Source organism: Oratosquilla oratoria, chromosome 22, assembly GCF_046742065.1.
Source record: "Oratosquilla oratoria isolate Oo_2021 chromosome 22, ASM4674206v1, whole genome shotgun sequence".
NCBI lineage: Eukaryota > Metazoa > Arthropoda > Malacostraca > Stomatopoda > Squillidae > Oratosquilla > Oratosquilla oratoria.
In genome coordinates, this window is record NC_134798.1 from 58,817,557 (window position 1) to 58,843,905 (window position 26,349).

At 38.2% G+C, this 26,349-nt stretch overlaps 1 protein-coding gene across 1 annotated transcript; it reads left to right on the forward strand.

Moving 5' to 3' along the window:
* Positions 1-15,960: 15,960 nt before the first annotated feature.
* LOC143037627 (uncharacterized) lies at positions 15,961-24,929 on the forward strand. The gene is made up of 4 exons (XM_076206152.1): positions 15,961-16,191; positions 19,556-21,463; positions 21,599-21,798; positions 24,608-24,929. Exons 1-4 carry the CDS (start codon positions 16,045-16,047, stop codon positions 24,756-24,758), a joined length of 2,406 nt encoding a protein of 801 aa, XP_076062267.1. The 5' UTR covers positions 15,961-16,044; the 3' UTR covers positions 24,759-24,929.
* The last annotated feature ends 1,420 nt before the right edge of the window (positions 24,930-26,349 follow it).

The following is a 26,349-nucleotide window of genomic DNA, read 5'->3' on the forward strand; positions in this document are numbered from 1 at the left end:
CACTTCCTCAACAACGGCACCAAATTCGTAGCAGATCAATGCAGATCACTCCACATTATTTTCGTACATGGTGAGCTGTATATTATACTTCACAAACAACATTACAACATCAAGAATATTCAGTTTTCATTGGATGTGTAAGATAGTTTAAAACAACTAATCTTCTTGTATGATACTGTTGAAGCCAAGGCAAATCAAGTTACAATAGATACATATAACAAAACTTTGATCAAAATTCCCGGTGATTTATTTAAAGGAAGGTCAGATTCTGTTTTATACCACTATAGTCGTCTTAATATCAGTCGACATTTTACTTGTTTATTCGTGCATCTTCAACGATGTTTTGTGTGGTTCCTGGTGCTAGTCGTTAGATCGTCCAGGTCATGGGGTCACACTGGGAGTGTATAAAATCGTCCAGTCTGCACTAGACACCCTGAATACAAAGACTGCAAGGCAGACTAAATGTCTGTTTCGTTCTGACTACGCCATAATATAATCGAGTATCTTTGAAATGGAAATGGCTTACAAGACTCCCCCACGGAACGTTGTTTCATTAAACATGTAAGGGAGGAAAAATGTATTACACTGACAACTTCTCCCAGAAACTGCGCGTATAAACTACTAACGTTTTCGAGATTTTCATGTCCCACAATTTGAACTATTGTGGCTTTTCTCACAGGTACAGTCTTACAACTGGCAACCACCAATTTACACGTAACAGACCATAAGGTTACACCCACCGAAGTGCTGGTCCAATGCCGCTGCACCTTTGAGCCCCATACTGCACCCACGCAGTTACACAGTTATAAGAAAGACTCCCGTTAGTCAGCTAAAATCTCCCAAAGGTTGCCAGGTACCTGAATATGAAACAAACGCATTTTCGTAATCACTAACACTTAGATAAATAGATAAATCAAATAATCTATCAATCAATCAACAAACAGGTAAGTATATGATAAACAAACGAATAAATACATAAATACATGAATAGATGAATGAATGAATAGATAAGCATATGAATGAATAAATGGACAAGTGAGTGAATGAATGAACGAATAAATTAATAAATGAATAAATGGATGTGAATAATTGAATAAATTAATATATGCATAAACAAATAAATTAATGATCAAATTGATAAACAAACAAGTAAATAAACATATTGATAGATAAATAAACAATTCAACAGATATATAGATAAATAAATAAGTAATCTATCTATACATGAGAATGCTTCTTCACCCATACATGTGAGGTACTCAAACAAGGGTTGCATCTTCCCATCGCACACCTCTCAGCTCCTCGTGGATGAGGTGCCATCCCTGACACCCGCCCACAGCCTGAATCTGAAGTAATGCAGCAAGACACAACACCTCCACATCAGGGCCCGAATATGGTTTACCCCCACCGCTTCATTTAGATGGCGACCTCCCTCCTCGTTCACTCACGAGTTATTAGAGGAGACGACGAGAAATAAATTACGGGTTTCGTCATTTTATCACCCATTCACAACCGTTCCCCGCTTACACCCTTCTCTTTCCCTCTCCTTTCCCTGCTCGACAGACTTCAACTTTATACACGACGCTCCCTTCACCCTATCCATCCCGTCGCCGGTTGTCAGCTTTCTGTGTGTGAAAATATCTTAGGAATGCAGCCAAAGTTGATGGAAATATTGGGCTCAGTTCGGAGATCAAGTGTCAGTTCCTCGGAGCAGCACATCTTGAAGGAGATGAGAGAGTTGATGAGTTTCCAAAATAGGCAGTCCCGCTGTCCGTCTCACAGACCAGCATATTCAGGTACCGTCATTGGCCCCATAATGATAATGATGAGTATTATATTAATAACAATGATTAGGTTTAACCTCACGGAAACCTTCCCTATATGAGGTGACTAGAACGGTATCTCCTTACGAAGATATTTTTTGAAACATGAGAATTGAAGATTGTCTACCTTTACAAAGATTCACCTACCGGTACACAGCCTCGATCCATCTCCACTCTCTGACCTCTCACATATTGGTGCTGCTGTAATCAACTCAGCCAGCAAGTACCAATTACAAGGATATCTTATAATAATATTAATAATACTAACATCATTATGAATAATTTATAGAATTACAAGTAGAAGGAAAAGAAGATAAGAAAGGGGATGATTAATGATTATACTGATGATGATGCATGTATGGTAATATATATGTAACAGTAATATTATCTAAAAGGCGAAGTGAAGGATGAAGGAATGACATACGTCACCTTGATTAATAGCAAATAGATATCTAGAAACCGAAGAATTTGTTACTCATTCGATACAATGTCATCCTCTGGAGAATTTCTTGTCGTTCACATCAGACGATTTCTCTCATCAGAGGGCAAGGCTCCATATCTAAACGAGGTAAGGCAATCTCGATGAACTCCTTATCTATGAATATGCCCTTCACGATTATACTTGTCTCAGTGCAGGATCCCGCTCTAAAGAGGTAAGTAAAAATCAAACATAAACAGGAAGTGAAGAAGAGGTCCACTCGTATGAAAAAAATACTTTGCGTCATAATTGCCCAGGATCGTTAAATTTTGTCAGTTGCACCAATACAAAGTTTTCAGGAGACAAAATCCCTCATTGATAATTGTGTTCCGCATTCGACAAAGAACTCCAGAGAAGGAATGGGGGCACGTGATATCAGTCGAACAAACACTGATCGAAGTAATCTCCACGTAGTGAAATGCTTTCCAGAACACGGCTCTGGGCTTCTTCACCTTCGACACTACGCGTCCCCTCCAGTATAGCACGACTTTCACGGTCTCCGCCAGTTAGATCGAGGAGTCTCCAAGGCAACGCACGGAGATAGTAGGCTGCAGCTTCTCCCAATATCTTCACCGCAATAGCTTGATACATCTGGTCGAGTCATCACCTTCAAGACTGTGAGGGTTAGTTTACTTTATCTAGTGTGTTGAAGTAGATGATTATTCATAAGTGGAATGATATTTAAAATATCAAATGATAAGTAATGTAGGTGATGGGTTTTGAGAAGCGATTTTTGCTACGATTTATATTTCCTACAGGACGATTTTATTTATCGAAGGTAAGCCTTTTAATTGAAGGAGTTGAATTTATCTCTGTGGATATTGATACTTGACGTATTTGTTTATAATACATTGCGGATATTGACGTATCGATAAATCACTGATACCGTTATTCGTGTGGATGTTCTGATCATAACACAAGTCATAAATATTATAATTTGGTGTAGGAAATGTATGTCTTGTTTGGTGGATTAGATTGTTTTGAGTTGATTTTAAGCGGATATAAGCGATTTGAACCGGATTTAAGAGGATAATAAGCATCATCTTAAAACCGTAGTTCTTGTTAGTATTTTATTATTTCTTGTTATAGATTTATTTATATATTTGTTTATCTGTCTATCTAATTTATTTTGTTTAATTTATTTATTATTATTATTATTATTATCATTATTATTATTATTATTATTATTATTATTATTATTATTGTCATTATCATCATTATTATTATTACTGTTATTATCATTATTATTATTATTACTATTATTATCATTTTTATTATTATTATTATTATTATCATTATTATTATTATTATTTTGCTAGAAGCCATACTAAGAACAAGATAGAAATTTGTTTCTCATTGTGAATTTCTTTGACTTCCTTCTCTCATCGCACAGTGGTGACATCTGGCGGACGACTTCAATGAATATTCATAGATTATTGTCATCGAGGCATAACACGTTTATGAATCTTTTTCGTTCACGTCGAACGAATTATCCCAGCGGTAGAAAAACAGAAACTGGACGTTCAGGACCTCGGCGAGTGAGCTCTGAGTTTTTATGAAAAGATTTGGTTTTCGATCTACAGCAACAGTGATGACCCGATCTCTGCATCCCTCTCCTGGTTTAGCGAGGCCACGCCAATCTCAAGTGTCTAATTCAAAAGTGCAAATTGTTAGAGATAAGTCTCGTTGTGTTACAGTGACACGTTGTGGGAACTTATTCCTTGTTTTCTCTCTTTTCATCGTCGCGGCTGAAAGCAAAGAAACCTATTCTTCTCCGGTGGTACCAAGTGTTTCGTCCAGGATACAGATCACCGATCACACCCAGAATGGACTGCACCTTAATTTTTTTGATCAGGCAACTAGCAAGAAAATGGGGCTAAGTGTATCAGTGCAGACTCAAGAAAAAACTAATTCAAATATAGATCTAATGGATTTTGAGAAATCTAGTAACTTTGAAGAAACACACGAGGCCTATCCACGGATAGATATATCCAAGTTTTTCGCTCAGGCAAAAGGGAAGCTTGACAATGCACTGGATGCTTACAGGGCAGACGATAACCCCTTGGAGCGTAACATGATCCCGCCAAAAATAAGGACGTGTTTATCAAATGTTTCCCTCCCGATTGTGTACGCAGACGCTCTGTGTAAACACATTCACGGAGAAATTCCCTTGGCCAATTCGAAGAGTTGGGAAAATCACAGGAATGATGTCAAAATCTCAAATTTAAATGAGGAATTGTGTATGGGCAATGCAGACAACTTTAACCGGGACGCTGGATGTCAAAGACAGAAATCAAAGCTCCGTATTCGACGATCCAAAAAGTGTGTTGGCGGGTCTTTCATCATCTTCCCGTTCCTCCTTTTCCTGGCTGGGACTCTCTCCGCCTCTGTATCAGTCATCAACGTCATCAACAATAATAATAACAACAACAACAACAATAATAATAACAACAATAACAACAACAACAACAATAATGATAATGGGAGACGCTTTCCAGACTTTGATATACTGGGAAATGTGGAGACTAGTTCAAATGCAAACGACATTTTAACTGACGAGGCGTATGAAACTTCACGCACCGAAAAGAATGACGTTCCGAATATGTCGTATCTAAGGTATCTTTATGAAAGACTAAAGGGAGAAAATAACTCAATGGTATTTTCCAGAGGTACATACTACAGTGAATTTAAAGAACTTATCAAGATTTTGTACTATGAATTAGGTACACATGATCAAACGAATAATGGACTTGGAAAATATTTGCTTAGTATGCTTTAGTTTTGTTCTTTGTGAGATATGGGATTCAAACTAAGACCATAGCAGAATTTATGCAGTGCATTAACATCAAACTGTAAAATTATTTATACTTCATTCCATTGTACTGTATATTCCACTGTTATATTATGGTAGTTATTACAAATAATAAAAGAATATTCCGTACACTTAGTGTTTATCATTCTGAATACATTGAATTTATCACCTAGTTATAAGTGCCAACGACAGATTGAGAAGAAAAAAATAGGAACAAAAAAAATAATGTTCTTCCGAACAAAATTTGTTTCGCTAAATCACAAATTACAAATGCTCACATACGATCATAATTGCTGTAAGTAAAATGAGGATCCATATATATGCTGTTTCAAATATATATAATATGGTGACACGCATGAAGGAATATTTAGAATTCAAATGAAGGATAGACCTGAACAAAGGGCGTGACAGTAGAACATAAATTATATCCAATTCTGCAAGACTTAGGATTTTTACGTATAGTGCAAATTAAGTACAAAGACCGCGGGATTATCTAAGTAGAAACATAATTTATGAGGAGAAAATACCACCGACTGGCCCCAAGAAAAAGAAAAATAGTATAACTACAAATATGTAATTAATAAAAAAGAAAATTTCCACATTAGAAATAATTACCTGTGAATTAGACTAGAATAATCAGCATAGAAAGATAAGAAACTATGTATATAAAAGTATACAAACAACACATAACCCGCACAAGAAAAAATTAACATAACTAGGAAATTAATATACGTGGAACATACAAAGGTAATAAAAATATAAGAAATGCTTCTACAGAACACGAATAGAAATGAGTTGGACCAAACATTACGAAGAATGAGTAAACGACAGGCGAAAAAGGAAAGCAAAGAAGAGGGAAATTAATTTACTGTCTTTAAGAGTTCGAAGTATAGGAGACCGATAGATCTCCGAGAGAGAAAAAAAACGCAAATTCGATCAAGGAAACGAATAACTGTAAAAGTAACAGGAGGAATGGTTGTCACACATCTTCCCAATTGCGGGTTCAAGTAAATATATATATATATATATATATATATATATATATATATATATATATGTATATATATATATATATGTATATATATATTTATATATATATATATATATATACATATATATATATATATATATATATATATAATGTTGGGAAGTCAGCACTTTGTCGAAGCTAAAAGAGATAATCAGTCTTGGAGGAAAATATCCACAGAGAAGCTGACGTAGTTTTGACCTTTCCTTGCCACAACTCCCGAAGGAGGTGAAGAGACGGAAAAGGTACACAACGAAGTATTCAAATGTAAAAACGACAAAACTTTACCACCATCTTACTCTGCCGTACATTGTCTGACATAAGCCCGACCCAAACACTTGTCGAGTACTGTACTTTGTAAGGTGCCATTGTTTTCTTGATCGTCGGGAACCCTGCTGTGAAAGCGTAGTCGAGTGAGGTTATTATTTGTTTGTTACTATTTGTCTGTTTATGATTATTTACTTGATTTTCATTTGTTATTAGTTATCTGTCAATTTATTATTATTTACTATTTACCTGTTTATTATTTAACCATACTTATGCATTTATTCATTTTATTATTACTTGTATTATCATAATTCTCATTTATTTGTTTTATCTATTTATTATTATTATAATTTGTCCGCATCCGACCTAGTTATGGACCAAAAGATATCCTGTCGGCATGCTCTGCCTTTGTAAATCCTTTGTGAACTACTGTGGTTATTATCTTGGTTATTGTGACCTACTGTAGATAGCGTTTCTTTCTGTTGACTAAAATTTGTGTTTGTTATTGGCCTTAGATTGTTTATTTTCTTGCTAATTTTCATTGTTAGGTTCTTCATGTCTAGGATAAAGGACGTGTGTTTATCAAAACTGAGATGCAAGATTTTATGTTTTTGTTAAATGAACGTAGTTGGTCATTCAACTGAATTGTTGAATTTTTCTTTGATGATTATCTGAAGCGAGTAATGTCACTGAGAATTTCAAAGGGAAAGATGCCATTCTGTTTTGTCTCAGCCACTGTTCTGGTTTAAATATATTTGCTGTATTTGACAGATTTTTTGTATCTGCTGTGTTGAGTTACTTATGTCAAGTCAGCTTTGAAGTGGGGAGGTCACGCGTGGAGAGGCAGAACAGTGTAGATGATAATATTGATCCTTGGAAGACAATATTTTGGTTGTCGATATTTGGTTGATGTAGGATATAATCTGCACTCTCTACCAGCACAAAAATTCGTTAGTTAGTTTGTTTTTTTCGTTGTTGTGGATGTCAGCTCCGGTGAGACTTTTAGAGAAATTACGTGTAAGGATTGTACTAGATGCCTTATTTTTGTCTATTGCTGCCAAAACTGTTCTTTTGCTGTCTTGCTAAATATTTCTAGTATTTACCTAATGGTGTCTGTGACTAGCTCTACTAAAGTTATGTCTTTGCATGTTTGGTCATTAGAATCGCAATAGGCATCTTTGTCTTGTGCATGTTGTTTCTGAGGCCTTGCTGTACAAATGTACAATATATCTAATGTAGTATTTTGTTTCTAATGATATTAGATCAATGCTGTATTGTCAGGAATTAGATAAACACTGTTGAATATATTTTCGGAAATATATTTCTAGTGTGAGGTGACAATGGTGTATATTTCAAACATAATAGAACTCTAGGGTGAAGAGGGCCGAGTGTCTGTGATGACGTCATTCTGGAATATTCTCGACGACGTCTCGTAACTTCCAGAACCTTCGTGCACGTAATGGAACATTGAAGAATCGTTAATCACACACGACAGTAAAAACCACAGTGAACATTCACAATTAAAAGTGTGAGTGCATTATGACTCATTAACTACATAAGTATGATAATTACTTTTTCTCAAAAACTGTTCATCATGGAGATCATGATTTTATATTTTTTATTCATATATTTTTTATTTATAATATATGATATATAATGTATATATATTTATACAATATTTATATAATTGTATTTTATCATAATTATATCTATATAATATATTCTAATATATTATAATGAATAATATTTATATTATCTTTTTTCGGCGTACGCCTGTTTAAATCAAAAGTACTTAATTCACGTTGGTTATCGTTTGACACGATTCAAATTTGTTGTTTTAAACATCGTATTGTAAGACTTATACCATTTGGAATTTTGTTACAGAAAGGTGGTTTCTATGTCAATCCCATCATCCAAGTATAAGATATCAGGTTCTATGGTCAAGGCATCGAATTCATGAAATTCTTTCAAGTTCTAAGTTTATGTTCTGTAGCCAAGTGACGTTGGATTGGCTAGTGTTTCTTTAGTATCTAATTTACACAATGCATTTTGTCCTATATATTTCTTGGGTATTTTGGGGGCTTTTTTCATTTTAGATATGGAGTCTACATCCACCAATAATGACAGTATGGATTATACTGTACAACAGCGCATGCATTATCTGAAAAGAAACGAAGTGAATTAATCAGCAATATCATGTTATTCATATATCTACGTCCTGCAAGAAACAAATAACAGAGGTTATCAGCCACACAAGTTTTATATTCAATTTCATATCATGCTAAAGAAGAATAATGGTTATGCTCCTATGAGGAAGAGACAAAGTGTGCAAAGTTTATATGCGGGGCGAGGAGGATGGGAGGGAATATAGAAGTAATGGTGGGACGGAGAGGTGAAGGTGGTGGGGGAGGAGAGAAAGCAAGCGTATGGTGATTGGCTGCAAGGTAGAGCATAGGAAACACATGAGAAGTACAAGAAAAGAGCAGAAACAAAACGCAAGGTGAGAGAGGCAAAGAGGAGGGCAGGTGTAAATTGGACACGAGTTTGACAAAGAATTTTGAAAATAACAAAAAGATATTTTGGATGGAAGTGAATAGAGTGGAGAGGGGTGAATCGGTAGAGAGGCAAAAGTAAAGGATTTAAATGGATAGATATTAATGGAAGTGAGGACAGTAATGGGAAGATGGGTAATTATATCAGAGAATCCTCTAATGTGGGGAAGGTTAGGGAGGAATTGGTTGTGACACTGGAAGGCACCAGGAAGGTGACTGATACACACATACATACATATACCAAAGGCTTTTTCCCCCTTATAAGGGAGGTAGCCAAAAGACAAAGGCATAGGAATTACTCCCATCCATTCCATCCCCATCACACTCCACTCCCCTCCACCTTCTTCCCTCCCTCTTATCTTGGCACCTCCTGGATGACGGGTCATCCCTGCATCTTGTCCACTGCCCTGGGTCAGAAGCAGGGTCTTTATTGAGAAGGTGACTGATGGGAGAGGAAAATGAAAGGTATACAGGAAAAGATGAGGTACAAAGAGCACTGAAAGAGATCAACCTGGTAAGGCACCTGGGTCAGATGTGTGTCATGTGGAGTATCTAACAAAGGCAGCAATGGCTATAGTGGATTGGCTGATCAAGTTTTCTAATGTAAGGCTAAGGGAGGGAAATGTGTCAGAGGACTGGAAGAGTGCTTGTATAGTTCCGCTTTACAAAGGAAAAAGGGACATATGTGAAAGTAACAGTTTTAGAGGAATAAGTTTATAGAGTGTAGTTGGAGGGTGTAAATTTAGAGGGTTAGGAGAACAAAAAAAGTAATGGGAAGGGGACAGTGTGGGTTTAGCAAAGGCAGGGTTGCACAGATAAATTATTTTAAGTGAAGCAGATATGCGAGAAGTTTTTGGCTAGAGGTAAGGCTATCTTATAGGCCTTTATGGATCTGGAGAAGGCTTATGACGGTCGACAGAAAGGCATTATGTGAGGTATTGCAGATATTTGGGATAAGGGGAAATCTGTCAAGGGGGGTCAAAAGCTTTTACGTGCGTAGGAGAGCTTGTGTTAATAATAATAATAATAATGATAATGATAATAGTAATATTAATAAAATAATATTAATGATAATAATAATAATAATAATAATAATGATAATAATAGTAGTAATAATAATAATAATGATAATAATAATAATAATAGTAATAATAATAATATTAACAATAATAATAATAATAATTATCATTGTTATTATTATTATTATTATTATTATTATTATTATTATAATGATAATGACAATAATAGTAACAATGATAATAGTAATAGTAATGATAATAATGACTATAATGATAATGGTAATAATAATAATATAACTAATGACAATAATAACAATAAGAATAAATAATAATAATAATAATAGTAATAATAATAATAATAATAATGATAATAATGATAATAATGATAATAATAATAATAGTAATAATAATAATAATAATAATAATAATAATAATAGTAATAATAATAATGATAATGATAAAAATAATAATTATAACAACAATAATATTGATAGTAATGATAATGATAATAATAATAATAGTACATATATGCATATACCAAAGGCTTCTTTCCCCCCTACAAGGGAGGTAGCCAAAAAACAAAGGCATAAAAACCACTCCCACCCATTCCATCCCCAACATAGTCCATTCCCATACAGAAAACTGTGCTGGTGCACTTACATGTGTCATAGAAGAATGGAAGCGGGGTGACAAATTGGTAGCTCGTGCAGTATTGATGAACGAGCAAGATTTTGCCTTGCCTAGTATTACTGACGATCATGTATGTGCTGATCGTCGCGGCTTCTGGCCCGCGCTGTTTTCTCGATCGCTGACCACGACTGAGGTGCATTAAGTCGTGAAACACTGTGACCTGTTCCGAGCCAGTGATCGGGCTCCATCGAAGTGGTAACACGGATCGTTGGGTGCGACGGTAACAGTGACCATTAATATCACTCGTCACATTGGTCTCGTCTATCTGACAATCGTCGATCTGGTTCCAGTGAGGTGGCATCACGGAGCGTTGGGTGTGGCGGTAATTTTGGTGGTCGCGCCTGTCTGACATTGGTCGACTGTGGAGCGTATCACCCGCACGGAGATGCCGTCATTCGTGAAGTAGAACAAGTGTTCTACGAGCGAGGAACACTTGCCGAATTGCTCTGCGATAATGGCACCGTTTCCCGTGGGTGTCAGTTTATAGCCTTTGTCGCACGTTGGGACGGTATAGTATCCCTCGAGTGGCAATGGCATCGAAGAAGGAAACCGCCGCACAGTGAAGGTAATCGGATTCAGGAAATTGCGTCTTCTGTACCTCGGTCCGGCCAAAAACCGAATTGGTAGTCTCTCAGCACATTCTTGACCTTCAAGTACTCGGTAAGGCGACGGCAAAGGACATGCTCGAACACCTTACCAAAGTTCTTTAGAAGGGAGATTGGCTAGCAGGAAACGGGGTGAAGATATAGGTTTCTGATGGTATGGGAGACCTTGAAAAGGTTTGGGAAGTACCCAGAGGCAAGGAATCTATTTTACAATATAACGAAAGCGGGCAGTATGCAATATCTAATAACGTTTGGGCCAGAAAGCGTGGTGATCACTCCACTTTAGTGTCGCAGCCTGGTGTTATCAGTGGGGTCAACCCTCACCAGGTAGTGGATCTCGATGGCATCCTGAGGCACGTCAAGGATGTGAGGCAGTACAGCAGCACTTTACTGGATCAGGGCAGCCAGATGTATATGCACCTGATGTTGATCCACTTGGAAATAGATTTAATTTGGAAGTGGGTAGAAACAGCTTCGCCAACCGTGTAGTTAATGAATGGAATAGACTCCCTGTAGAGGCAGTGCAATGTAGTTCAGTTCGAAGCTTTAAGATTCGTTTAGATAAACATCTAAACAAGATGCTGTAACGCCTATCATTTATTTGATATTATGTATTGATTTGTTTATTATTATTTGTCTGTTTGTTTATTATTTGCTTGATTTTCAGTTATCATTATTTATCTACCAATTTATTATTATTTACTATTTACCTGCTTGTTTATTATTTAACTATACTTATGCATTTATTTATCTTATTTATTATTATCTATATTATTATAGTTTTTAGTGTTTTATTTCATTTTATTTTATTTTATTTTTTATCATTACATTTTTTTCGCATCCGACCTAGTTATGGACCAAAAGGTCTCCTTTCGGCATGCTCCGCCTTTGTAATCCTTTGTATCAGCTCAACATCGACTTGGTTCTGATCTCACACATCAGGGTGGTGTGTAGTATTATGTAGTTATATGTTGTGTTCTCTATACATTTGTCAATGTCGTGTAGGTGTGTGGAGGTATCTATGCGCGCGCGCGTGTGTGTGTGTACATGTGACTTAACGAGGTTGTTAACCAGCTAGTTCATGCATCTGTAACATCAGAAGTTGATATAGTACCGTTCGAGGAAAGTGAGGAGGGATTGCCACGGAGGTTTAGAATCAGTCGACCTCAAACCCTCAGACCGCTCAGATGCAAATATGAATAGTACAGATTAAATAGAGTAGCACAAACGGGTGTGAGGCTGACAAAAACACAGGTTGTGTTGGCTCACTTTATTGTGCAAAGTGCGATTATGTCTCAGAGTCAGACAGGGAAAAGAGGTGGCAAGTGGTGCTTACTCTTTGTGGAGCAACACCTTGCTCTTTGTGGAGCAACGCCTTGCTCTTTGTGGAGCAACGCCTTGCTCTTTGTGGAGCAACGCCTTGCTCTTTGTGGAGCAACGCCTTGCTCTTTGTGGAGCAACGCCTTGCTCTTTGTGGAGCAACGCCTTGCTCTTTGTGGAGCAACGCCTTGCTCTTTGTGGTGCAACGCCTTGCTCTTTGAGGAGCAACGCTTTGCTCTTTGTGGAGCAACGCCTTGCTCTTTGTGGAGCAACGCCTTGCTCTTTGTGGAGCAACGCCTTGCTCTTTGTGGAGCAACGCCTTGCTCTTTGTGGAGCAACGCCTTGCTCTTTGTGGAGCAACGCCTTGCTCTTTGTGGAGCAACGCCTTGCTCTCTGTGGAGCAACACCTTGCTCTTTGTGGAGCAACGCCTTGCTCTTTGTGGAGCAACGCCTTGCTCTTTGTGGAGCAACGCCTTGCTCTTTGTGGAGCAACGCCTTGCTCTTTGTGGAGCAAAGGACGCCGTGACCGGCCTCGTTACCTGCATAGACCTTTATCGGCAGAAACAAAGAAACGACGGGAATACAAAGTATGGTTGTCCATTACACCACTCCACATAGCAACCATCTAACACAAGTGTTACAACAATACCCACCTTAATCAATATTCCTTTGTGGCCCATTATTTCCTCTCCCAACACAGCCATTTCCCTGGCATCTCCCACTGCCTCTCTTTACCCTTTTCTTTATCAAACAAATCTCATAAATACTTTATCCATATTTCCCGTACCGCCTTCCCTTTCATTTGTATCTTTCCATCTCCACCCTTTACCTTCTTTTCTCTGCCAGACTGCCTCTCCCTTCATACATTTCATTTCCCGAAGGGGTACGAAACTTTGAATCTGGGGGCACGAGACAAGACAGCCAGTGCAGTGACACTGTATATTTACAATGAGAAAGCAAAGCAAGCTTTGTATCACTAATCCTTTTCATATGTTTGCATTGTATTTGTCCTGGATGGGGGCACGGGAATTATGCCAATGGGTACGGGCAGTGAAAAAGGCTAAGAACCACTGCTCTAAAACATCTATTCATTCTTTTTAAACTTCTCCGTCAAACAACTATCCTACCTTACATCTTCTCTTTCCTCCCTCACTTCTCGTTTTGCCTCCATTTTATTTATGTTGTACTTCTCATATGCTTCCTCATTTCTTCTTCACAACCTATCACCGATGCCATTTTGTGGGAATTTTCCACAAATTTGTGTCTGAGAAATTTTCTCACATGGGATGTTTTGTGAGCAAATTGTATGTTACAATGAACTTATTTGCGTATATAATAATTACTTCTTTTGTGTGAAAAGAGTGGAAATCCAGATTTCCTTGTGGGAATTTTGTGGAAAAAATCTCACTCATTTGTGGGAACTGTCATAGATCACAGTGGCAACACTGCGACCTATATCTTTGTGATTCCTTCTTTACCGACACTGCCATCACAATTCGTTGTCTCTACCCTCTCCTTCTATTCCCTCACCTCCTCCTCATTCCACATACCGTCTTTGCGAGCTTTAGCACTTCCTCCTTACAGCATACCCACTGTTCTTCTACTCCTGTTCCTTCTTGATCTTTCACTAAATACTGTACTTTTCTCAGCTTTGCTTGGAAATAGGCAAGAATTGGTTTACTAATAGGGTGGTCGATGAATGGAATAAACTTAGTAACCATGTAGTAAGCGCTGAAACTATCAGTTGTTAAAAAAAAAAAAACGATTAGACAACTTTATGGATGGGGATGACAGGTGGTGATGGATACGGAGCTGCCTAGTGTAGGCCTTATGGTCTCTTGCAGTCTCCTTTATTCTTATGCTCTATTTTTTTCTCCTCTCGTTTCCTCCCTTATCTAGTTTGTTTACCTTTTGCACTTCTCTGCCCACCTAACTTTTCTGACCCTTCTATATAACCTCTACTTTCAATTTCCATTCTAACAATCCGATGCACTCTCCTTTGAATACGTTAATCCAGAATTCTTCCAATCCTCATTTTGGGCACCGTTTTATAGTCCATTAATGCCTCCTCAACTCATACCTACCACTTTGCCTCACATATACCTTAGTCGCTCTTTTTGATTACTGTGTTCATTGTCACAATTTTCCTTGCATTGCACATTTTAACATATCTCCGCTATAAACGTAAATATCCAACCCCCCCCCCCCAAAAAAAAAAAAAATCCGGCTTGCCACAACTGACAGGGCTTTGACCTCCCAGGGGTTTTTCACTTCCCTTTTCGTGGAAGTGAGATGGTGAGTTTATATATACATATATGTATATTATATATATATATATATATATATATATATATAAATATTGTGTGTATGTGCATGTATATGTACTCGTATATATTTATGTATGTGTATGCGTTGGTATGTGTGCAATGTAGGATTTTAGGTAATTTTTAGTATACATGATGAGATCATTTACTATCATGCTACTCATGTAACTTACATTAGCCCGTTTGGCCGTTTCCTAACTGTACCTTTTGCTCTGTTAGGATTTAACATTCAGTCTTTCACGTTCTATTTATACCTTATCTCGTGTGTGAAATCTGTGTTATTTTTTTCCTGTAGCCTCTGGAAATAATATGTTTCTTACAATGATGTTTCTGTGAACTTATTTATGGATGAGTACTAAACTATGTAAAATATCCAAAATGATTTTCTTTTTCTTCTGTATCCTGACCACATGGAGATATTCAGGTTAACTGCTCACATACACAGCTCAGAACTTTTATTTTAACTTTGTATTTAAATAATGAATTACCTTTGGGCTTGAATTAACCTGATTGTCTTTTCATAAAATCACATTTAAATAACCTTTGAGTTCATGTACCAATCTTTTCTTTTACAAATTGGTTATATGTGCAATATTACAAATAATTGTTTCCATTTCTTTGCTTGTAGGAGTGTAATCTATATTCATCATTTGTATAAGAAAATATGTAATGACTATCTGCAATGTCTTTTTTAAGGTACAATATCAAACATATTCAATGTGAAGTACGCATAGGGTTAAATATATTCACTAAATGTTTGACATGTAATATTACTTTTAAGGAATATTGAAAGAATCGCTTGTAGAAGTATCTCTCTTAAGGGCCCCTAAACCTATTATTTAATGATGAAATGACAAAAAAACAAACAAAAAAAACTGAGCTCTTCGAACGATTTTGCGGTAGTTTTGTGTGTTTGCGCATGCGCAAGTACCACGGGCAATTAAATGCCATAATCACCCGTTTTACCCATGTGTATTGAGTGGACCGTAATAACTGTACATTATTCTAATGATGGTGCCAAAGAAAGTGTTAAAACTTTATTACCATCGACAAATAGAATATTTCATTAGTAGTTAAAACAGTTTCATTCTGTCATATGATTGCTCTTATTTTTTCAATCGCAGAGAATGCAGGTGTGGCTACCAGTTCTGTGGTGTGTGGTTTCAGCTGCTGAAGTGTCCCATTATGACATCACTAAAGATCACGTCGTGTCTTCCCAGTTCATCGCCACCGACATGAATGACTTGAATGCTCTCCCTCTCGGAGATCAGCAGGTTAGACACATGAATCAACAGGTAAAAAGTTTTTACATGATTATTGGGAAAGGAAAATAACATGGCAGCAACTGATCTATGAGTATGTTGTAAAAATAAAATAAAAAAGAAACAATAGCTTGTATTATGCCGTTTGGGAATATGACCAAATATTTCTTTGAAAGCATGCATTATTGGTGTAAATGCAAAAGATTTGTTTATATTTTTTTGTGAATATATAACAGGAAGCTTAAGTTCTCAGTGAAATATGTGACTTGGTAATTTTATTTTAATTTCTAGCCTGTTGGCATTGTTATATTTGATATAAATTAATGATAGCAATCAGCAAAATAATATCTTTTCCTCAATGTTCTTATAAAATAGGATAGTGATTTTATTCAATGTCTTTTATTCAATTCTACTGAAATCACATGTAAACATCTGAACTTCTTTTGGTGAATTGGATTTTCATTATCCTTGGTCTTAAGTTGTACACTGTTCATGGTATTGCACCTATCCAGAACTCTGCAATGGTGGGCTAGAACTCTGTTGAGGAGGGAAAAGTTGAAGTATGTCAAGTGAATTGTTGAAGACCTTGGATGAGATATCAGTGTGAATGACCTCAGACCTAATTTATACTGAGACCTGGAGAAACTCCGCTCCAAATATGAGATCCAAGTGATCAAAGTCTGAACAATTGATGGGTAACTAATGCCAGACCTGGATGGGCTTAAAGCTTGCTGGGCCAAGTACTTTTAGCAGTCGCATGTGGTTGACCATACAAGAGGCCAGTATCCTCTGGCTGATGTTGGGTTGAAGCACACAGGATTCATCTATTTTATTGCAGTATATGCACAAATTGAGGTGTAAAAACTTGAAGAGAGGGTGATGTTCTATGCCATGTTTGACTCTCATTAGGCCAATCCCTTCCATAGGACACATTTTTTTTTTTTTTTTTTTGGGGGGGGGGAGAGAACTTAAATGTGGTCACTGGCACCAACTTCTATTAAGTATTGGCCCCCATGGGTCTGTAACAGGAACACTAACAGTTGTCTCTTTCTAAACTTTGAAAAGTACAGAAGAATGATGATTGGTGGTTCCTGTTTCCAGAGACAGGAGCCACACTGATGAACTTGATATATTAGAATAAACACCACATGAGAATGGAGCCTTTATTAGTACCTTTTGCTTGTGACAGCTTTTTCAAGTATGTAGTTGTAATACACATGACTGAGATTAAATAAGAGGAATGGGGGGAAGGAGGTAGGAAGTGGGTATCGGGAAGGGGGGTCACTGAATACTATGAAGGGTTAAGGAGAAGGTGGACAAAATGTCTGGGAACGGGAAAGGTCAAGGATAGGATGGAACAGTTGGATGGATGAAGGACATTAGCTCTCAACTGAGGAACAAAAGGAAGAAGAAAATAAGGGTGAGCAATTGTCTACTGAGGGTGGACAATGACCTTGATAGGAAAAAGGGGATTTTGGAGGGCAATTAGGGATTGCTTAAATTTTTTTTTGCCAGTGGGCATTAAAGGAATTAGGTTGGGTGAGATATTGAACATGCCCCCGTTTTGTTCAGTTGTGTTGGTTCCTTGTATGATGGCTGCTTCCAAACATTTTCTGTGGATCTTGTCAGGCTCACAAATCAGAAGTTCTTCATTCTCCCAGCCCATCAGGTGGTTGCTTCTGTTCCTGTATGCAATGCATGCATTGGTGGTGACATCATGGCATACATCATATCAGTGTTCTCGGATCCAGGTTTTTAGATCATGTAATGTTTCTCCATTGTAAGATTTTTCACATCTAGAGCATGGAATCTGATGAACACTGGCTTTACTGTCTGGCGTTTTGCCAATGTTTTTTATCATCCTTGTGATGTCTTTAATTGTCCTACTGGTCTGGCACACTACTTCTAAATTGGTGGTTTTTAAAATATGAGTCAGGTTGGTGGCAACGTCACTGCTTGGTAACACAAGATGTTTTGCTATCCCGCCTTGCTACCTATGGCCTTCCAAAATCTTAATGGGCTGTTTTCTGCATCTATATAAAAGGAAATCTAGAAGTTTTAATTTTAAAAAAGTCCCCTAGGTATACCAGCACTCTTCTTTAAGTATTCTTCACTGCATATTCTGAGTGCTCTAAGGAAGAAGCCTACCACTACTCCTTTCATGACCCTGATGTCATGGTGGGAGTAGAGATGAATTAAATTGGTTTTGTTTGTGGGTTTTCTGTATACTTTAAATTTCAGCTGGTTACCATGTTCTGAGATGTGTGTGTCTAAGAAAGGAAGGGACTTGTTAATTTCTTCTAAGGAAAACTAAATGGTGGGCTCTACCTCATTCAGTGCAGTTTGGAAGTGATGAGGATTGAATCACCTGGGTGTGATGTAGGATATCGTCCATGTAGCATTGCCAGGCTACATGCTTGGGAACAGTGTCAGCAAAAGTTCCTACTTCTAAAAATTCCATAAACATATTGCCAAAGATTGCACTCAACAGAGAACCCATGGCTATGGAGACTTTTTTTAAAATGCTGTGACCTCTCTGTCTGTCTCCTTCCCCCCTTTCTCTCCCTTTGTCTCTTTCTCCCTTCCTCCTTCTTTCTCTCTCTCTCTCTCTCTCTCTCTCTCTCTCTCTCTCTCTCTCTCTCTCTCTCTCTCTCTCTCCCTCTCCCTTTCCCCCCCACTCTCTCCCCCTCTCCCTCTCTCCCTCTCCCTTTTTCTTTTTCTGTCTCCCCCCTCCCTCCCTCTCTTCCATGTCTCATTCTCACTTCATCTTTCATGAGTATCATGGTCATCTTTTGTAACTGAATAATTGAACACCTCCCCATCTTAACCACTTCGGTATGATGATACCTATGTAGGCATTGTGAGGCATGATTGGGTACACAAGGATGCTGGCATTGGCGTCTTTATATATATATATATATCAATTAGACAAAATGTAGTGGCACATTTGTAAATAATAATCATGAAGAACCAACAGTCGGAATAAAAGGAAACTTAGAAGAAAGTATAACTTCTATATTTCGGCTAATAGCTATAGCACTCTTCAGGAAAGAGAACAAGTAATACAGAAGTGACTTTATATTTTATAATAAAAGTAGTGTGATGCATCGTTCATATGGCAGCCAGTGCTGCGTACAAGAATTTGACTTGTACTGAAGTGGTTAAGAAAGTATGCAATACCACATACTGTAGTTCACATTACCTTGGGCATGGGTCAACTTATGTATTCATTTATTTTTCTTTCATTGCAGAGTAGAACACAGGAACATTTATCCTTCAGATGTATATTGAAACATGCCTATCAAAAAAATAAATATGCGTACCTTTTTTCTTACATTTTCAATTTCAGAAAATGAAATTAAGTTGATTATTGCAGGTCTCTGGTGGCACACAACCCCATGAATCTTCAACTGAGGGGTCAGCATTTTCACTACACCTTACTGGTCTGCCAGATTTTCACCTGACAGAAATGCAGAGGGATACACTTAACAGGAAGCCAAAGAATTGGAATCTTCATAGCCTTGTTGAATCAGCCTTCAGTGGGAAGATGTATCAGAATGGGGAAAAAGTGCTAGAAAATACACCTGATCCACGATTTAGAGGGCTTGATAATTGGCGGAAAAAATTCTCAGTGATATATAAGCAGGAGGGACGTAGACGAAAAAGACAGAACAATATCGTCGATAGTAAACATCACAGTGATCGAAAAAGTGGTTACGATGAAGGTGGAGAGTACTGGAGATCTGGTGATGATGTCTATATTGGAGGCTATAACAGACATGGTAGAACCTCTCAATCACAATATGCTGTCTATCCCTTAAGGGAAGTAATGGAAATGTTTGAAACTCTCAATCGTGAATACTCTGATTCCAGCTATAGTTCTGTTAGCCCACCCGCAAGCAGTTATGGTTCTAGTCACAAAAATAAACATCCGCCAAAGTACTTTTCTCTGCCGCCAATCAAGGGGCCCACCGTCTATGAATCTGTACCCATCGAGATCTGTCCACCAAGTCACAATGGAGTCTTTGCCTTCTTCGCTTTCATCACCCTGGCTCTTACTGTCATGGTTGACTTCACTTTGTCTGTTATGGTCAACATAAACGGCACAGGCCTTGGTGGACTTGGCGGCCTTGGAGGTGGCAGTTCAATCACCAATGTTAATAACAACAACAACAATAACAACAATAATAATGATAATAACAATAACAACAATAATAATAATAACAATAATAATAATAATAAGAGGTCAGTTACAACATTTCCTAATGAATTAGGTGGTCTGAACATTGACTGGGGAATTATTGGGGACTTGGATCTAATTGATGATGAATCAGAATTGCATTTTCGACAGTCTCGAGATACTGTTTTTCATGACAGATTGGTCTCGAGGAAAGATGGGGATGAAGAACAGAACCCTCTCCTAGATACAACATTTCCTCACTGGAAGAAGTGGCTTCAGACTAAATTGATGTTAACATTGCCTAAAACCCTAACTTCTGGGTTGGAAGACTTTGAATTTCTTCACCAGTTCCCATCATATGGGGGAAATCATATTTATAATGAAGAATCAATGAGTAGTTACACCAAAGACAGAAAAAATACCAATGGCCACCTTATAGAAAAAGAAACTCTCAAAGAATCAGGCAAAACAATAACTGATGATATGTCTTCTAAACAAGAGACTATCTTGAAGGCTCTTCACTCTCAGGAATTCTACAACAATGGCCAGGGGGACAGAAATTTTTACTTCTCACCTATTACACAAGGAACACTTAAAAACCAATTCCAAAATTCTAACAGCTCCATGCACTTCCTTGACATTGATTATGACTCCTTCAGTGATCTTCCCACAACACCGCTTCAACAGGATATACACAGCTATTCTAGATTCATGCCCCAGGCCCTTGCAAGTGATATACAGAGTACAAATGTAGGTCAAAGGAAGACCAAACTGTCTGTCAAGAATAAAGAAAAAGATCATACACCATCAACAAAAATAAAACATTATTCTGATGGTGAAAATGTTAGCAGTCTACACAAAGGTGATATGAAAAATATGTATAAATTGAAACATGAGAAAGTAATACCACAGAAAGAAGAATACAGAGAGAAAGCTGATCAATATGTGGAAAAGGAAGTAATAGATAAAGAAATTGGCCTTGTAGAAAAAGATACACACCAACCTGAGAAATGGTCACGGCATCGAATGGTGAGGTCACATAAAACAAGGAGGAAAAACTCAAAGGAGCAGAATTTCAAGAGCTTCGTCCTGCCCAACAACAAGGTGAGGACCTGATGTTTAATTTACCTGTAGCAAATTGACATGTTTCATATATTCAATTAAACAAAGTTAAAAATAATCTGGATAGTTGCTGGAATTCTTTCGCTATTCATTGCTAAAAAAAAAATCTTATCAAAGGTAAGCCTATCGCAGTGGTGTGACAAGGGACGGCAGAATTGTCACAAAGCAGTCACCCAAGCAGCCTTCACAGTGCTTCGATCTTACTTATTAATGGTTGCTGAGGAAGATCCACAATGCATCCTTGCGACTATTTGCATGGGAGCTGCCAATGCAATGCAGGAAGGGATGGTAGGGGTTGCACTGGCAACACTAGTCAGGTAAGTGTACACGTGCATATCTTTACCAATCATCATTCAGTATTACTTCTACAAATCACTTTACTGTCACTATTACTTTTAATATTCTAATAGTTGGAGTAGTTCATGTATAGTTCAACTGTGCAAGGGAAAAGGGGATAATTATGAATTGTTTCTTTTAAGTGATCAGTCTGTTAAGTGTAATAGGTAAGATATATGGGAAGGTATTAATTAAAAGAATTATGAGGGGAACAGGGAATATTTAGGGAAAGAGCTGTGTAAGTTTAGGAGAGGACGAGGGTTGCACAGATCAAAATTGTGTAGTAAAACAGACATTAAAGTAATTTTTTGGTAAAGGGTAAGGATGCCTTTTGGGCTTTTAACCCCTTGAGTACTGGATGTGTGTTTTGTGACACCTGCGTGTCACAGCTGAGTGCACCCGCCAGGAACCGAGCGTGCTCCCCGTGACACGCACGTGTCACAGTTATAAGCTGTGTGTATTGAGGGCTCTCAAGGCCTCGGTTTCTGGGTTATTTCTACCCACGTGGTGGCAAGTGTCTGTGTTTACAAACATAAGGCTCCAGCCATTCGTGGGACGGTTTGAAACGTTTGTTTACGTAAGGTTGACGGGTCGGTAACGAAGGGGTTAATAAGATTTGTAAAAAAGGTATAGTAGGTTTGAGAGCAAGACATTGTGGAGGGTGTCACGGATGTATGAGAGAGGAAGGAGTCTTTTGAGGGTGGTCAAAATTTTTACACAAGAGGGTTAGGAGTGGAGAATGGATAGTTTGAGGTGAAGGTGTGATGGCGGCAGTATTGTGCAATGTCACCATGATTATTTAATATGTATGTGCATAGGGTGATGAGAGAGGAAACCATGGCAGAACTAGACAAGTTTGAACCTGGTGAGCGAGAGTGGAGGAAAGTGGGAAGCAAAACAGGTGTTGTTTGCAAATAACACGGGGGTTCTAGATGAGTCATAAGATAGAGTAACACAGTTGGTGGAAGAGTTTCGGAAACTATGTGAGAGGAGAAACTTGAAAGTAAATGTAGGCAGAAAGGTGTTGAGATAGTGGAGGGCTGGGAGTGAATTTAAAGGGTGAAAGGTTCAAAGAAATGGACAGTTTTATGTATCTTGGGTCATGTATGACAGGAAAGGAAGTTTGGAGGTGGAGATGAATAGAGTAAGGGAGGCAAGTAAATGTGGGGGGTGTTTGTGACGCAGCCCAAAGGGATTTCTCCCCGTCTTCTCCTTTTCTGCATGAGGGGACAGTGTGGGAGGGCCTTGCTGTGGATGTGCTGTGTCTTGCGACACTGCTTCTGACCCAGGGCAGTGGACAGGATGCAGGGATGACCCGTCATCCAGGAGGTACCAAGATAGGAGGGAGAGAGGAGGGTGGAGGGGAGTGGAATATATGGGAAATGAAATAGGTGGGAGTGGTTTCTATGCCTTTTTCTTTTTGGCTACCTCCCATATAAGGGGGAAAAAGCATTTGGTATATGTATTTATGTTTGTGAAAAATCTAATAAAAGGCGTCTTCCCTGTTATAATTGGTGTATCCACCCCTCACCCATCAAACTCTAGTTGTTTTCTCTTTTATCTTAGTTTTTTGTGAATAAAGGATTCCTGGGCCTTACCTGCTGCTTACATCAGAAATACATAGATACATGTATATACATATACCAATTTGTTTTTCCTTGTAAGGGAGGTAGCCAAAAAAACAAAGGCATAAAAACCACTCCCACCCATTCCATTCCTATCACACTCCACTCCCCTCCACCCTTATCTTGGCACCTCCTGGATGATGGGTCATCCCTGCATGTTGTCCACTGCCCTGGGTCAGAAGCAGTGTCAGAAATAATGCAGCAAAACAACAACACCCCCACAGCAGGGCCCTACGGCCTAAGCTGGTTTACCCCCAATTGCTTCATTACATGGGGACCCCCCCCCCCGTCCTTGTCCAATCACAAATAAATAGAGTAGACAGACATTCCCCTTTCCCAATGCCCCTTTTACCCCATCTATCCATCTCATCCTTGGTTGCCCCCTCATGTTCACTCCTTCAACCTCTGCCTTCCACACCTCTTTTACTAATATTTCTTCACTCATTCTTTCCATGTGTCCAAACCATCCCAATACTCTTTCATCAACCCTATCTCCCAACTCCCTTTCCAACCCCGTTCTCCTCCTCGCCTCCTTGTTTCTCACTCTGTCCAGCCTATGGTGGTGGGAATAAAGATGTAGGGTGGGGTAGATCAGAGAGTGTTGAGATAGTCTTAGCAAAAGAGTGGTTGAGGAACGAGGGTGAAAAGCAGGAATGTATGGAGTGAACACAAGGAGACAGAGAAGGAGGTGGATGGATGGAGTGAAGGGGGCAGTGGATGCAAGAACAAGGAAGGGAGCGTACAAAAGATAGGAGACAATTGAGAATAGTAGTAAATGGATGAGGAATGTATTCTCGGTAAATTTCTTGACCAGATGAAGGAGGGTCACCATGAGATGAAGCTGTGAAGGTATACCAGCTCTGGTTGTCGGGCTCCCTGCTGTGGAAGCACTACATCTTGTCAGATTACTTTTAATCCAAGCAATGTAGCTGGAAAGAGGAATAGTCCTTAAACTTAACACCTCCTAGATTCTAGATGTTAAGATTGGGGAAAAAATGAACGAGTTTTGAATGGGGGTAGGTTGGCTGCAGGATGGATACATGCATTGACTCGGCCATACCCTTATAATGGGGACGGGATTTTCAGTATAAGTGTGTATTTCTAGTGACGATAGAGGAAAATGATGAAAGTGAAATCAAATGTGCTCTTATTGGTTTATTTACAGTGGGGTGGCGTCGCAGTTCCCTGATGTCCTAAGGGCGACTGATGCTCGAGCTCTTGTGTCTGCACGAAACGTAGGGTTCCGAACAGGCAATTGCTCCCGGTTTTCTTCATCTGATTGTAAGGCAGTTCATTTCTTGTCAGAGATGGAATAAATATTTTAATATTCTTAAGAAGGGACAAGAATGAAGAGAGATAAGACATTAACTTTTACTGCACATTTTATGAACCATGTTTTTGTCCTAGATGCAGCCAAGCAGTTTTATTCAGCTGAGAAAAATCACTGCAGCAGAAGGATCATATCTATCAAAAACCTATTCCGTTTTTTTTTTTTATATATATATATATATATAGATATATAGATTCTAGCTGCTGTCGGGTAATTTTATTTGGACAAGGAAAACTGCAGAAATTCTAATTTATTTATTTTATTTATTTACTTATTTCTTAAGAACAGGATAGACAGATGAGATATCTGGACACAAACCCCCATACTCCAATGTCCTGGTAGATTTGCAAAAAGGAAAAAGAAAGGAGAGTGAATCGGGACAAACATTACAATGGCTACACATGATGTATATTAACTGAACTGCAAAGTATGATCCAAACTTTCAAAATTACTTTTTATATTTCAAATACACAAAAGCACTCGAAAACCAGGCCATGCCACATATGTGATGTGCTCACATGTGTGTCTCAGTACAGCACTACCTCTCATTAACGGACTAAAAGGGGGGTGACGGTGTCCGTTGATGTGAATAATCTGTTGATTTGAAGTGGTTTTTGGGTGGCATAGTGATTGCACGCACTAAACAACAGCACCAAAAACACAGCGAAAACACCGCACACACAGCTAATTAAAGTCCGTTAATGAGAGGTCTCACTGTATGTTCTTGGGTCACATGCTGGACATGTGATCATTAATTATTACCTTCCTGGATGAGAATTCAGAGTTTATATATGGCCTGATCTTTGTGTAAAGTGGTGACCTTACACTCAACTCCTTACCCACCAGAGTTGGAGTGCCAGCTCGCAGTGCTGAATTTTTCAGGCCTGGTCGAGCCGCAAACTCTGATCGCTACATTAGCGATTAAGCACAGTGTCCCCACACTATCAAGCTGTATTTACCTAGTTGTATTTACCTAGTTGTATTTTACGGGAAGGGGAGGTATGCTCGTGGGGTCCCGTCTTCATATCTCATTTTATCTAAACTATTTTTAAATTCATGTATTGTTTTTGCACACACCACTTTCTCATCTAACTTGTTCCAACTGTCTATTGCTCTGTGAGGAAAGCTGTTCTTTTTAAAATCTCTTCTATAGCTGTCTTTTTTTATTTTCTTTCCGTGTCCTCTTGTATTTCTGTCATCCCATTTTATCAGATTCTCTCTATCAGTAATTTCTATGCCTTTCATGATTCTGTAAATAGCTATCAAATCTCCTCTCTCTCTTCTTTGCTCTAGTGTCTGTAGTTTAAGTTTTTGTAGTCTCTCTTCATATGATAGTTTTGAGAGTGTTGGTGCCAGTTTAGTAATTGCTCTTTGTATTCTTTCAAGTTTTTTTATACATTTTTTTGTACTTGGTGACCATATCGTTGCTGCATATTCCAATCTTGGTCTTATCAGGGTGATTAAGATTTTCCTCACCATTTCTTCATCCAGGTATGTAAATGCCACTTTGATTGTTCTTATTAAATTATAAGTTTCTCCAAAAATCTTATTTATATGTTTCTCAGGTGACATATTAT

What these genes read in the sequence shown, in the direction of transcription:
- LOC143037627 (XM_076206152.1), top strand. Translation starts at nt 16,045, where the DNA reads ATGCAGGTGTGGCTACCAGTTCTGTGGTGTGTGGTTTCAGCTGCTGAA. An exon ending in TCGTCCTGCCCAACAACAAG is followed by an intron (nt 21,464 to 21,598) that starts GTGAGGACCTGA and finishes ATCTTATCAAAG; the next exon opens with GTAAGCCTATCGCAGTGGTG. An exon ending in GCACTGGCAACACTAGTCAG is followed by an intron (nt 21,799 to 24,607) that starts GTAAGTGTACAC and finishes GTTTATTTACAG; the next exon opens with TGGGGTGGCGTCGCAGTTCC.